We start from the raw sequence: 13,053 nt of genomic DNA, 5'->3' as shown, positions 1-13,053 counted from the left end.
TTTGACAAGTAAACGGTCAGCTCTTCAGAGGTATAGAGTAACCATTCTAACATATATGTGTAATGGAAAAAATAACCAAGCCACGTATGACGCGTGCCGATGATGGCTCCGTAGCCAATCAATGCGGGTAAGCCATGGTGGTGTGAACTGGTTGGCACGTGACTTTTCAGATGGGGTCGGGTCCCCTTATGTACATAGCGCCGTCCCCACTGAGTGTGTGTTCACCTATAAAGTCAAAAAAATAAAAAAATAAAGGAAAAAAAGGCAATTGTTTGAAGAGCATGCAATTCAAAAAGGATCCGAGAAGAAGCATTATTGGCCGGAACTAGTACTACTGCAGTCAGTGGTAGGGAAGATTGCTAGAGCGTCAAACTCACGAATTAATAAATAAATCGGAGAGAGATGTAGATTTCTCTAATGGTTCTGCTAGGTTGGAAATGTTCCAGAACAGGGATCAATAGCTTTTCATCCATTGATCACGTCCTAATCTGGAGACCAACTGACCACCCATCCACCAGTCAACCTTATTCCTCCAATTCGGTGCCTGCGAGACGTGCAAGCAAGCTGAAAGGATGGATCTAGAATCACTGACGCGTGTCAACTGCTGATCACGTGGCAGGTGGAGTGGCTGACTTAGCGCTAAGGATAACGTTTACCACGACCCGACAGCACACGCGCATAACATCCTCATTCCAATCAAAAACAGAAGTGGAAGTGGAATAGATGTTGGATGCCGCTTGGATACTTTGCATGCTTTCTGGGTTTTGATTACTTGGTGCAGGGGCATGTCACATGTCAGATAAGCCAATATTAATCGGATGAATAACAATAATATGCATGCTTGTGTTTGAGCTGGATGCATGCCAAGTGCCAACTATCAAACATGGCCTTCCGTCGTCCCATGAGAATTCATTCCACTCTTCTCTCCATGATAGGCGCCGATTCCGGTGTTTGACGATGGGAACCGTGTGGGACGATAATTCTTCCAAACCTGCCCGCCTAATTTCTGGAAGCTCCTAGGAAAATACATTTTGGCTGTTGCCAGTATTGGTCAGATTAACCATGCACACAGACTTGTTCAAAATTTCTAATTGACCGGCCGAGTATTCTCCACCCACCACCACCACCACCACCACCACCACCGACAAAACAATAACAATTTTGACACTGATCATCACAAATAAATATCAACGACATGTAGAAATGGTAAATAGTTGTCTCACCCCCAACCGGTCAGAATTCAGGTGTAAATAAATTAAATTGGGTTGGTGGTATAGAACCAACCCATCCACCCTTATTCCATACCGCGGATTGGGCGTTGGTGGGAACGAATTAAAAAGAAAAAGAGTTCCAAATGACTGCCGCCCAAAGGAAAGAAAGAAAGAAAATTCTCCCGGTTCCATCCCGTACGCTTAATAAATTATAACAATCCTTAGCATAAAAAATAAACGGCGTGTTGTCGAAGAATGATATTTGGATAAGGTTGTCTGTAATCGTTTAATTGGGAATTAGTTACCGCTGGACTATGTAAATTCTAGTCTTTGTTGTGAACTCTCCACACGTCTTCTTAGATCTCATCTCAACCTCCCCAACTTCCCTATCGCTTCGCTTTTATCTTTCTCATCCTCTCTTTGTGCATTTATCTCTAGATTGGGTGTATATATACATACACACATATATGCGTCTCTCTTCCAAACAAACTCAAATTAAACAACACTTTCCAGTTATCCTTAATTTATTTCTTCTTCTCCTCCTCAATTTCCATCCATATACACACACACACATATATATATATATATGTATGGTGGATTTACAGCGGAAATCAAGGAAGATGGCAACGCCGGAAATATCAGCTAGATCAGCCAGATTGCCGTCGGACAAGTCCCACCTCTCCGTCCCTTCCTCATCACCCGTAGAAGACGCATCCGCAACCGCCGCTTATGAGCTCTACCTCCGCCTCCCAGAGCTCGCCAGCCTCTGGAACGCCAAAGCTTTCCCGGAATGGAGAAACGAGACCATCTTAAAACCAGCTTTGCAGGCCCTTGAAATCACGTTCCGGTTCATCTCCATGGGTCTTTCAGACCCGAGGCCTTATTCCAACCACGGTGAATGGAAGCGGAGGCTCGAGTCCCTCGCCATGCACGAAGTGGAGCTCATCGCCCTCATCTGCGAGGATGAGGAGGAGGGGGGTGGTAGTGGCGCGCCGATCGTGGAACTCAGGTCGCCATCCGGTGTGCTGACAAGAGATAGGAGCTCCCAGGAGGTCTGGCAGGTCCCCGGAGCAAGCCCAGTGGTAAGCCGAACCAGCGAGGCAAGCTTACTACCAAGGCTTGCAACGTGGGAGAAATCCGAGGGCATTGCTTCCAGGATACTATTAAACATCGAGTGCCAGATGCATCGTTGCCCGTTCACGCTGGGGCTGGGTGAACCAAATCTCGCCGGCAAGCCCAATCTCGAGTACGATCTCGTTGTAAGGCCGTCTGATCTTCACTCCGTCAAGAAACCCTCATCACCACCATCAATCAGGAACTTGGAGAATGAGACGCTATTCACCATCCACCAGATCCTCGAATCATGGTTGTTCGTTGCTCGGGAGCTTCTGAAGAGGATCGTTGTTAGATTAGATGGGAAGGAGTGGGAGAAAGCCGCGAGTGATTGCTGGATCCTTGAGCAAATATGGAAGCTGCTATCGCGAGTTGAGGATCTGCATCTGTTGATGGATCCTGATGATTTCCTCCATCTGAAAAACCAACTAGCTATTCAGGCAACACCGGGATCATCCGAGGCTCTCTGTTTCAGATCAGCGGCCCTGCTGGAGCTCACGCGATTGTCAAATGATCTGAAAAAGAGGGTGCCGTTCATTTTGGGGGTAGAGGTGGATCCCAAGGGAGGTCCCAGGGTCCAGGACGCGGCCATGATTCTGTTTCACAAGCAGAGCAGGGATGATGGCGCTGTCTCAAGGGTCCATTTGCTGCAGGCTTTCCAGGCGATCGAGGGGGCCATGAAGAGCTTCTTCTTTGCCTATCGTCAGTTAACCGTGACGGTGATGGGAAGCCTAGAGGCTACCGGTGAGTCGCTAGCGCATAGGTTTCTAGAGCCGCCCTACTTTCCAAGTTTGGACGCGGCTAAGACGTTTCTCGGAGAGTTCTGGCGGAGAGAACGCGGTGGTGGTGGTGCTGCTGCTGCTGCCTTCACGGTCAACACATCTGCATCAGCGAGCAAATGAACGGTGGTCCCACACACCGACTGTTTCTGCATTTAGGATTTGTACGCGTAAGAATAGAATAGGCAATGCCCTACAAACTATAAACTGCCTGATTATTTTGTTTGCTCATTATTTATTGATAATATAATATGATTTTTTTCTTGTATAAAATAGTATTTTTTTAATAATAAAAGTGATAAATCATTATTTTATTAAAAAAACATTAAAAAAAATATAAAACAGGGAAAAATAAAGAAATACAAAAAAAATAAAGAAAGAACAGCCGTCTTTTACCGGAAGTGAGTAGAAAAAAAGAAAAGATCTGAGACAAGGCAACAAAAAAAGAATAGGAAAAGCTAGAACGGCAAATACAAACAACTAGTAGCAAAAAGTCATCCCAAACTAAAAATGGTATTCTTAAATATATGACTTATATTTATTTTTCTAGAATTCTTGTAAAAGTATTTTGGGGAGTCTTTCATTTAGAAAGAGACACATGCACATCAAAATAAATTGCATGTACATTATTAAATTAAGGTCTAAACCATAGTTTGCTGCTATAGGATAGAAAGTAATGCGGTAGGGGTAAAAACTAGGTTTGATTGGTACTATGCATTCCCGTAACAGAAATCTCTAAAAATATTTAGTATTTATAATATATATATATATATATAATAAAGTAGATAAATTCAAAATTTATTATAAAAAAAGAGTGGACACAAAACATATAGAAAAAAATACAAAAAAAATATAGATATTACCCAAGGAACATTAGACCTATCCTCGCACCTTTTGATCTCCTCCCAGAAAGACACCTTACATGACCGAGAATTTGGTCCATAAACCGATATACATAGCCACCGAAAATTATCCTTAAGATAGCAAAAATCCACCGTCAAGACAAAACTCCTTAGCGTGAATCAAGCATCCTAACAAAATAGAACTATTCCAACCAATAACGATACCTTTAGAAAAAAAAAATAAAATGAAATATTGCCTCTATTTCGTAGAAACTATAAGGTACAAAAGAAATGTTACCTCTAGAAATAGAGAGAGTCTCCTCCTAAAGTGAGAGAATATTAATTTTATGAAATTTATTTATGAAAAGAATATAAAGTTTCCTAATGATATAATTAACATGAAAATTGAAACAAAACTCCACCTCAAATTCATTTTTGTTTTGTTTTTTTGTTATAAATGTGGATGAACCACTAATATACTCCTCCGTTTTTTTTTTATCTGTCGTGAATAACCGAATTTCACATACCAAGAATGTTGGTTATTTCACATAATTTAATAAAAAATTAGTTATCTTTTCAAAATTACCCCTAATTTATATCTTCACATTTCTCTCTCCTATTGAATTTCAAGAAGAGAATTAAATAGAGTGTTAAAGTAACTTTGGAAAAAAAAATAATAAATGCTTATTGATGTTCAAAAATAACAGATAAAAAATAACATGGGTTTATGACATATTAAAAGAAACAAAGGGAGTAATGACAAAAATATAATACATGATAAAGACAACAAAACAAACAAATTACAAGAAAAAAAAACTAGTGAAGCAAATTAGACGAACAAACAAAATTGAGCAAAACAAAACAGCAACAAAACGAAACAAAAACGCAAAGTAAGTTCATCAGGGGTGGATGGAAAATAAAAGGGACACAATAAACAAATGGATAAAGCAAAAGGCAAAGGCTAATATCTATCAAATGTCTAGAGATTCATTCTACGAAATGTGTGATCCACCCGGTACAGAGGTCAAAGGTTTGACAAACTAGAGGCTTCTCTTGATTATTGGGACCGACTCCTCAAATGTGGCCTTTTAAGAATCTAATACTGTATTTATCCAAGCAATAATCATATGGTCAATTTTGCATATAGGCAATAAGAATGAAGATGTTATGTATAAGAAAATGAGGTTATTTTGTTCAAGCCAAATATTCCACCAAATCGTATAAATTAAGAGGTTTTCCAAGCCATAAGATTCAGAGACTTTGTTGATGGGCTAGTAGGGCCATGCATCATTCCGATTAGGGGGCATGTTAGAGACATTGAGCAGGGCATTATAGTGCAACTAAAGCTTAGTTACAAAAGGGCATATCTCCAATGCTGCATTGCAGAGCACACAAGTTGTGAAAATTCTATTGCAGCCCTTTTTAGCCAAATTGTCCAAAGGAAGGATCTCGTTGTCCAAAGCTTGCAAGTTAAAGATTTTGATTTTGAGTGAGCAGTCTCCCTTCAGAATAATTTGCTAAGCAAGGTTCTGTTTAATTCCACCATGGAAGATATAGAAGGCTAGCAAGTTGAAGATTTTTTTCTATTTTATATGAAAATTCTAAAATATTAATTTCATCAAACCAATTCTTGTTTCATCTTGTTTCCTGCATTTTTTAAACTTGAAAGTACGGCAATACGGATCACTTCTAAGAACGTATTGGAATCCGGATTGCACAAGGGGAGTTGAAGGTACTACAATCTGGATTTCGAGAGAGGGGGAGGGGGCGATCCCAATAATTATGGTCAGACAGTTATACGAAGGCAATTGCTCTGGATTTCATTCGTGAACTGTTAAATGTACAAATCAGGGATGCTATGGTAGCAACACAAACACAGATTATTTAAGAACCAAAGTCACAATGATTTAACTGGGTTAGTGAGTCCCTTTGGCAATATCATGAGGATTATAATTTACTTTTGTTTAAAAATGATTAGTTTTGCTAGGCCGTGTGGTGAATCTATAAGGTAATTAATAAGCATCTGGGTTGTCGAGGATGGGAAAGCAGGTTTCCTTGGCCCCAGTCTTCCAGTTGAAATGAGAATAATTGGCGGCATACACCAAATTGCCAGGATCAGCTGCCATAGCTTCCAGGAAAGTCTCTTCAGCAGCACCTAGATTCTTCCGAACCAACCACAAGAAACAAGCATACCTATTCAAAGCCTCAGCGTCGGTTGGTTGAATCTCCACTGCTCTCTCGAAATAGTACTCAGCTCTGTTGCGCCCAAGAATGTGTTAATAACGAGCAACTCATGATTTATTGAATCAATCACAGCTCAAGTTTGCAGTACTTTGAGCATGAAAAAAAAAACAGTAAAACATAACAAACAGATTTACTTTCACTAGACAGGTAGTAACTCGTACTTTGAGCTCAAGTTTGCAGTACTTTGAGCACCAAATAAAATCCAAGTGACCAAATGGTCTAAATTTACTATTCTTGGCAAACATAATTCAGCCATAGTGCAGTAATTGAGACCATTTTGTCACTTGAATTTTTTTTAAATATATTTATAGACACAGTATCCATGGCAGCAAAACTAAACACAAGGGAGAGAAGAGAAAGGGGGACGCGCGAGATGTTAATAGTACCTGTCATAGTTGTGGTGGACGAGATAAAGGAATTGAGCAAAGTTAGAGAGGAGTAGGGCGTTGTCTGGGTCCTCTGACAAAGCTCTTTCATACATTAATTCAGTGTTGATGTAATGCTGACAACTATCCTCCTCTGGTGGAATTTGCACTGAGACAGGAGCCACGAATTGTCTCAAAACGTCAGGGTCCATTAGAGCCTCGTCTGTGGTGCTCGCTCTCATCCTCAAGGCATCTTCCACAAACTTGTTCCATTCTATGGTCTCATCTTGCAGTTGTGCCGCTGAAGGATAATGATCATCCGTGTTGATGATGTCTGAAATGGATACAAGAAGAGATTGAGAAGGAGGAATCGCAGTGGTGGGGTTGCGGCCCATGGAGTAGACAGTGAAGTTGGCGAGGATGATCATGAGGTAGAGCATGAGCGTGGGATTGCAACAAAAGACTCGTTGGAAAAGGCAGACGAAGGAGGCATGCAGGTCGCTCCGAACACGATCCAGGATTCCAGGCAGTGGAGGTTGATCATCATCCGACCTCATGTGGAGAGCATGGCTCTGGAGCTCACGAACCATGAAGACCATGGAGGAGAAGGCCTTCTTGGCGGAGCAACAAGCCAACTCTCCAGCCTCCATGAGCTCACGCTCCCAAATCTTCTTCCTTTTGATGATCAGCAGTGATAACGGCATATCTAATCTGTTGGCATTCCGTTCCACACTTACTGCCGCCATCAGCTCATCATCGTGATTATGATTCACCATTGCCCAATGCTTTGACTCAGGGGGTTTCACTCCCTGCTTCCTCAGCCTCCACCAGTCGCCTCTACTGGTGGACTCTGGTTGTTGTTGTTGTTGTATGCTTCTTCTTCTTCTTCTTGGTATACACGCATCTTCATCTTCTGGATGGCCTTCAAAACCTGTGCTCAATGTGCTACCTAGCCTGGGCTTCTGTTCTCTGCCACCATTGCTCCATAATGGAAAAGGGTCTGGCAGCTCCAGAGAAGAAGAGTGACCGTCGTTGGGTTATGTGAGACAAGGGCAGGAACAATTGTTTTTGTTCGTCGCCCTTGACCTTAATAAATTAGGGCCGGGCTTGGGGGTTCAAACCACCATGGATGCCCATTATTAATGTGACTGTCCCTAAGTAGCAATGCCATTAAAAGAATAACAAGGTCAGTCAGATTCCTTATGGAGGAAAGCTTGCCATCTTAATTAGCCGCAACATTCTACAGGCAATGTTTCTCCTTAAAAGCTGCACACCCAATAAAATTATACGACTCGATTTGATTAAAAGAAAAAACAGATGAACAGATGAACATATGGGAATCAACAGAAGAGGCATGCACTGAATTTTGGAAGAATGGGAATTGGGAGGTGATCTATCTAATAAATATAAATAAATAAATACATTCCAGCATCAAACTCTTATTCTTACCCTTTAATTACTGAACTTCTCTGCTGTTCCCATTTTGTTGCACAGAGAACTTGTTTTCTCGATTGAAAAAGCAAAAGTAACAAAAAGATTGGAATATTATAAGAGGATATCACAACGACAAGAAAGAAACCAAAGCAATAAAGAGGTGAGTTTGAATCTAAAATAGCATGAGCATAAAAGCAAAACAAATAAATTTGGCCAAATGAATTCAGAGGGCCAAGAGATCTTAAACTTCGGTTAAGTTTAATGTCTTCTTTGAGTGACAGGTGGCCCCACGAGATCTTGAACTTCGTTGAAGGACTTTGTCTTTCTTAACAATACACGCTTTTGTATATACATCTATATAATCTCTGTTATAAATTTGGAAACTTTTTTTATTATTATTATTATTAAAAGATGGATAAACCACTTTTACGGAAAGAGAAATACAAAAGTCACCAACCAGTAGCTGTGGTAAGCTACAACATCAAAAGAAGATCGGGCCCCAAAAGAGCTACCAACACGGAATCTAGTCAGGTGCTCGGGTCATGCGCTCCTCCGAAGGCCGAGTCATACCAAATCCTTCGGGTAGAAAGTATCACACGTGGCCACAAATGTTTTCAGTGAATATAACGCTGTGGCCACATACGTTTTTTTTGTAACGATGTGGCCACAAAACTTGTCTCCTGCGTTACACTCGTGGCCATAATTTCACTGTTTGAGACTGATTCCAGTGAATATGCTCGAGGTGGCGTCCGACGCGTGACTATCTATTTTAAAAAAGATCTTAGGTGGCATTCCACCTCACCATCGTTTCTCTGCTCACTGCCACGTCAGCCAGCCACGTCAGCTGAGACCTTTACCCTTTCGTCCATCAACCCCAACCCCCATCTCATGTCCCGAAGATCACACTGACCTAAACCTAAACCCTCGTCCGAGCGCCCCTTGTCCGAGCGTCCCCATTTCTCCTCCTAATCTCATATTGCCTCTCCACGCCATCAGCCCTTCCCCGTCCCGGCGATCTTCACGGCGAGAGACTCGACGGATCTAGCATCACCACGGCGTAATCCCAAAGAAAAAGCACCAGTGAAGGTAGTAATTTAGGGATTTTAGGTTGATTTGTTTTGCATTTTATTTTTTTTTAGTTTGATTGTTGTTCTATATTAGTTTTTATGTTTTGTGGCCTTGTGTTTCCTTAATTTAAGGTTGGAACTCCCAGAAATAAATTATTTTCCCTAAAGTGATTTTTTAATCTAGAAAGGCATGAGCTTTATGTGTTATGTTCTGGTTGTGTTGGTGAACTTACATGTTGGAAGGCAAGGTTGTCTTTGTTAGTCATAGTACGCATAAGGAAGATGCTTCTCTTTGTAATGCACTTGCCAATGCCTCCGATCCCCAACACCTCCTTGATGTAAGCCTCGATTCCTCTCAGTTACCTTTTGTTGATCTAAATGGTATTTTTTGTCTGTCTGCTTAAAATACTGTTTTTCAATGCATGGTATTTTTTTTTAGCTTACATCATGATAGATTATATCATGATTTTTTCCCGTTTGATTGGTAAAAACCTCACCTTTTATGTTAGTATATTGGAAATTTTATTTAGCTTTTAGTTGTTCCTTCTTCATAAATTTAATGTGCATCCTTAGAAATTGGTTTATATATTGTATGCTACTATTTTTGTGCTTCATGAACATGCTAAATGGTTGATATAGAAAAAATCTTTTTCTCGTTGGATTTGGTTTTGTTTATCCCTTAACATGGCTTATTTCTTTTTCAATTGGTAATTGTATGATTTTTACCGCAACTCATCCCCGCTTGCATTTGGGATGGATGATGTTCATGATTATATGTCTAAATTTCCTTTTCAGTCAGTATATATATATATATTGATTTGACCACAACTCATCCCTCGCCTCGCATTTGGAATGGACCCGCTCATTATTGTATATCTGAAATTGTATTAGCATACAGCAGGTATAGTATGGAAGAGGTGCTAAATAGTGGTGTGCCAGATGAACATCCAATTGAGGAGGATGACTTCATTGATTCTGACTATGATATCCCTTCTGGTGATGAGGACTTCCAGCAGGGTTTTTGTATGAACGAAATGGGTGAAAAATAAAGGCAGTAGAGGTATCCCATCTTTCCCTCAAAAATAGCACAAGAATGTAAGGACTTGTTGGAGAAGAAAGTGAGTCTGCCAGAGTGATAATTTCGAGGACTTGTTCACTGTAACCGTATATGATGATGATGGTGACACTAGGTTTGCGAGAGTTTAATGAAGAGAAGGAGATGTATAACCCAAGGTTAAGGGTTGGGTTGGTATTTAGAGATTTTGATCAACTAAAGAGGGCTTGTAGAAACTGGGGGATTAAGAATGCAGTTTTCAGCTATGGTTCCCACGTAATGATAGAAAGAGAGTGATATGTGCATGCCACAACAAACAATGTTCTTTCAGATTTATGCAGTTTCACATGAGCAAAGACAATCCATCGATGCAAATTAAGAGTGCTAATCTTGATCACAACGTGGAAAGGTCTTCAATAATTTTTCATGAAAACTTCAAGGTGGCTTGCCACTAAATATTTTTGACAAGTTCAAGGTCGATCCAAATTGAGCCGCAATGGCATAATTAAACAAGTTAAGGATGACCATGGTTTTTACAATTTCTCATATGAAAGCTTGGAGAACCAAACACTTGGCAATGAAGTTGGTCAACGGAGATGAGGGTGAGCAATACACAAACCTCACCAAGTATGCAGCTGAGCTCATGCAAACCAATCCAGGTAGCACAGTAACTTTGTGGAGGGATGAAGGTGTCTTCAAAGGGTTTTATATCTGTCTAAAGCCCTTAAAGGATGCATTCTGGTCAGGTTGTAGGCCATTTATAGGATTTGATGGATGTTTTTTGAAATCTCTCTATGGTGGTCAGTTATTGTCAGCAGTAGGGATTGACCCCAATGATTGTATATTACCCATTGCTTATGCAGTAGTGTTGGTTGAGAATAGAGATACTTGGACATGGTTCATGGATCTTTTGAGGGAAGATTTGCAGATCTGGAACAGCAGATATCTCACCATAATGAGTGACCGGCAAAAGGTTAGTTGTATGTTTAAACATTTTCTATTGATAGTAATTGTCATTTAATTTTGTGAATTATAATTGCAGGGTTTAAAAAGGGCTATTCAAGATATATTTCCAGATGCTGAACATAGAAATTGTGTTCGGCACATGTATACTAATTTCAGGGAGAAATTCAAAGGGAAAGCACTAAAAGATTTTTTATGATGTCAGGGGATTGAGAATGCACCTGAATCTGCACCTTCAGACGTTGGTCGAAAAAGACAGAAAATACCTCAAGTAATTTTCTCATATGTAACATGTTAAATAATGGAAGCTAGTTTATATTGCATTAATTTATTTGCATCTTTATTTGCTTCACAGAGAAGAAGCAATCAGCAAACCCAATCTAGAAAAATGTCTCAGCTAGGCATCTAGCATCGCCAATTCACCTAGTCGACCCGATCTCTTAGGCACCCAGATAGCCTCGCGACAAGGCAACCAAGTCAAATTACCAACAAAGGACCAGAGATTAAATGTCAAGATAAGCAAGTCTTCCTATGTTAGTGTGTCTAACATGGGAAATGTGATCAACTGCACAATGCCAACTCAATCTCCAATAAGAGATAGGGCTTCTTCCTCAGTCATAGATGGTGGAAAGGAAATTGAATGTTTTGATGATGGAAAACTCTGTTGATATTTTTAATTATGAACTTTGTGAACTAGTAGTAACATTTTATTTTGAGTCAATGTCCTTTGGATATGTTATGAAGTTTCTTTTAAGCACTGTCAGTTATGTATTTTGTTGGATTTGTTGGATTTGTTATGATGAACTTTGTTGTAAGCATTGGATTTTGAGTCAATGTATTTTGTTATTTTGAGTCAATGATGAACTTTGTCGTCAGCAGATTTATATTCCCAGGTTATGTATTTTATTCCTATGTTTCAACATATTTGTATTCCAAGTTTTATTTGTATTCCCATGTTTGACCAAATTATTATTACATTTCAGCATATTTGTATCCCAGGTTTGACCAAATTATTACCAGATTTCAGCATATTTGTATTCCCAGGTTTATTTGTATTCCCAGGTTTTACCAAATTATTACCAGATTTCAGCATATTTGTATTCCCAGGTTTTACCCAGGTTTAATTGTATTCCCAGGTTTTACCAAATTATTACCAGATTTCAGTAAATCTGTTTGCAGATTTTAGTAACCCATGATGCAAACTTTTTTACATACAAGTCTGCAGACTTATATTGTGCAATTATTTTAAATTGTAAATTGGTATTGTCAGTGCAAAGATGTATTTTTTGTAATCAATTATAAAAATTCTTATGAAGTAAATTGGTACAGTAAAAGATTTCTCATGTGAAGAATGACAGAAAAAGCAAGATTAGATTTCAATCTCACAATAACACACATGAAGTAAACTAACAATCTAACAAGTATTCATTCAAAATAAGGTTAGATTTCAATCTCACAATCATTCCACAAGCCTTATAAACCTACAAGCTCTCTGTACTAAACTCCATTACAGACATTCTCACAATCCTTCTAAACCTACAAGCTTTCTGTGCTAAACTCCATTACAGACAATCTCACAAGCCTTCTAAACCTACAAATCAAGATCAAACCCATGAGTGATGCCCTAGTTTGTGGGCCGAGTAATGCTCGAGAATGGCCGGAGTAGCTCATAAATCTTGCCGGAGCGATGCCCTACTTTGTCGGAGCGATGCCGGAGTAGTTCATACTGGGCGAGAACAAGGTGGATCATCTTGCCGGAGGGAATGTTGCCCTAGCCTTAGCCCTAATTTGATGAACGAAACGATAGGGTAAAGGTCTCAGCTGACGTGGCTGGCTGACGTGGCAGTGAGCAGAGAAACGATGGTGAGGTGGAATGCCACCTAAGATCTTTTTTAAAATAGATAGTACACGTCGGACGCCACCTCAGCATATTCGCCGGAATCAGCCCCAAACATGAAATTATGGCCATGAGTGTAACCGG

The 13,053-nt window shown here is 40.0% G+C and overlaps 2 protein-coding genes across 2 annotated transcripts; one reads left to right on the top strand and one right to left on the bottom strand.

The window, feature by feature from the left end:
• Positions 1-1,571: 1,571 nt before the first annotated feature.
• LOC120281678 (nematode resistance protein-like HSPRO2) lies at positions 1,572-3,363 on the top strand. The gene has a single exon (XM_039288379.1). The coding sequence runs from the start codon at positions 1,679-1,681 to the stop codon at positions 3,224-3,226; it is 1,548 nt and encodes a 515-aa protein (XP_039144313.1). The 5' UTR covers positions 1,572-1,678; the 3' UTR covers positions 3,227-3,363.
• Positions 3,364-5,957: 2,594 nt separating this feature from the next.
• Positions 5,958-8,981, bottom strand: LOC120282955. The gene is made up of 3 exons (XM_039289785.1): positions 8,899-8,981; positions 6,576-7,523; positions 5,958-6,201 (listed from the first exon to the last, which is right to left on the bottom strand). The coding sequence occupies exons 1-3, from the start codon at positions 8,979-8,981 to the stop codon at positions 5,958-5,960; spliced, it is 1,275 nt and encodes a 424-aa protein (XP_039145719.1).
• Between the last annotated feature and the right edge of the window lie 4,072 nt (positions 8,982-13,053).

Source organism: Dioscorea cayenensis, chromosome 18 (genome assembly GCF_009730915.1).
Source record: "Dioscorea cayenensis subsp. rotundata cultivar TDr96_F1 chromosome 18, TDr96_F1_v2_PseudoChromosome.rev07_lg8_w22 25.fasta, whole genome shotgun sequence".
Lineage (NCBI taxonomy): Eukaryota > Viridiplantae > Streptophyta > Magnoliopsida > Dioscoreales > Dioscoreaceae > Dioscorea > Dioscorea cayenensis.
Note: the sequence above shows the minus strand (reverse complement) of the source record. Positions and strands in the feature narration are given on the sequence as shown.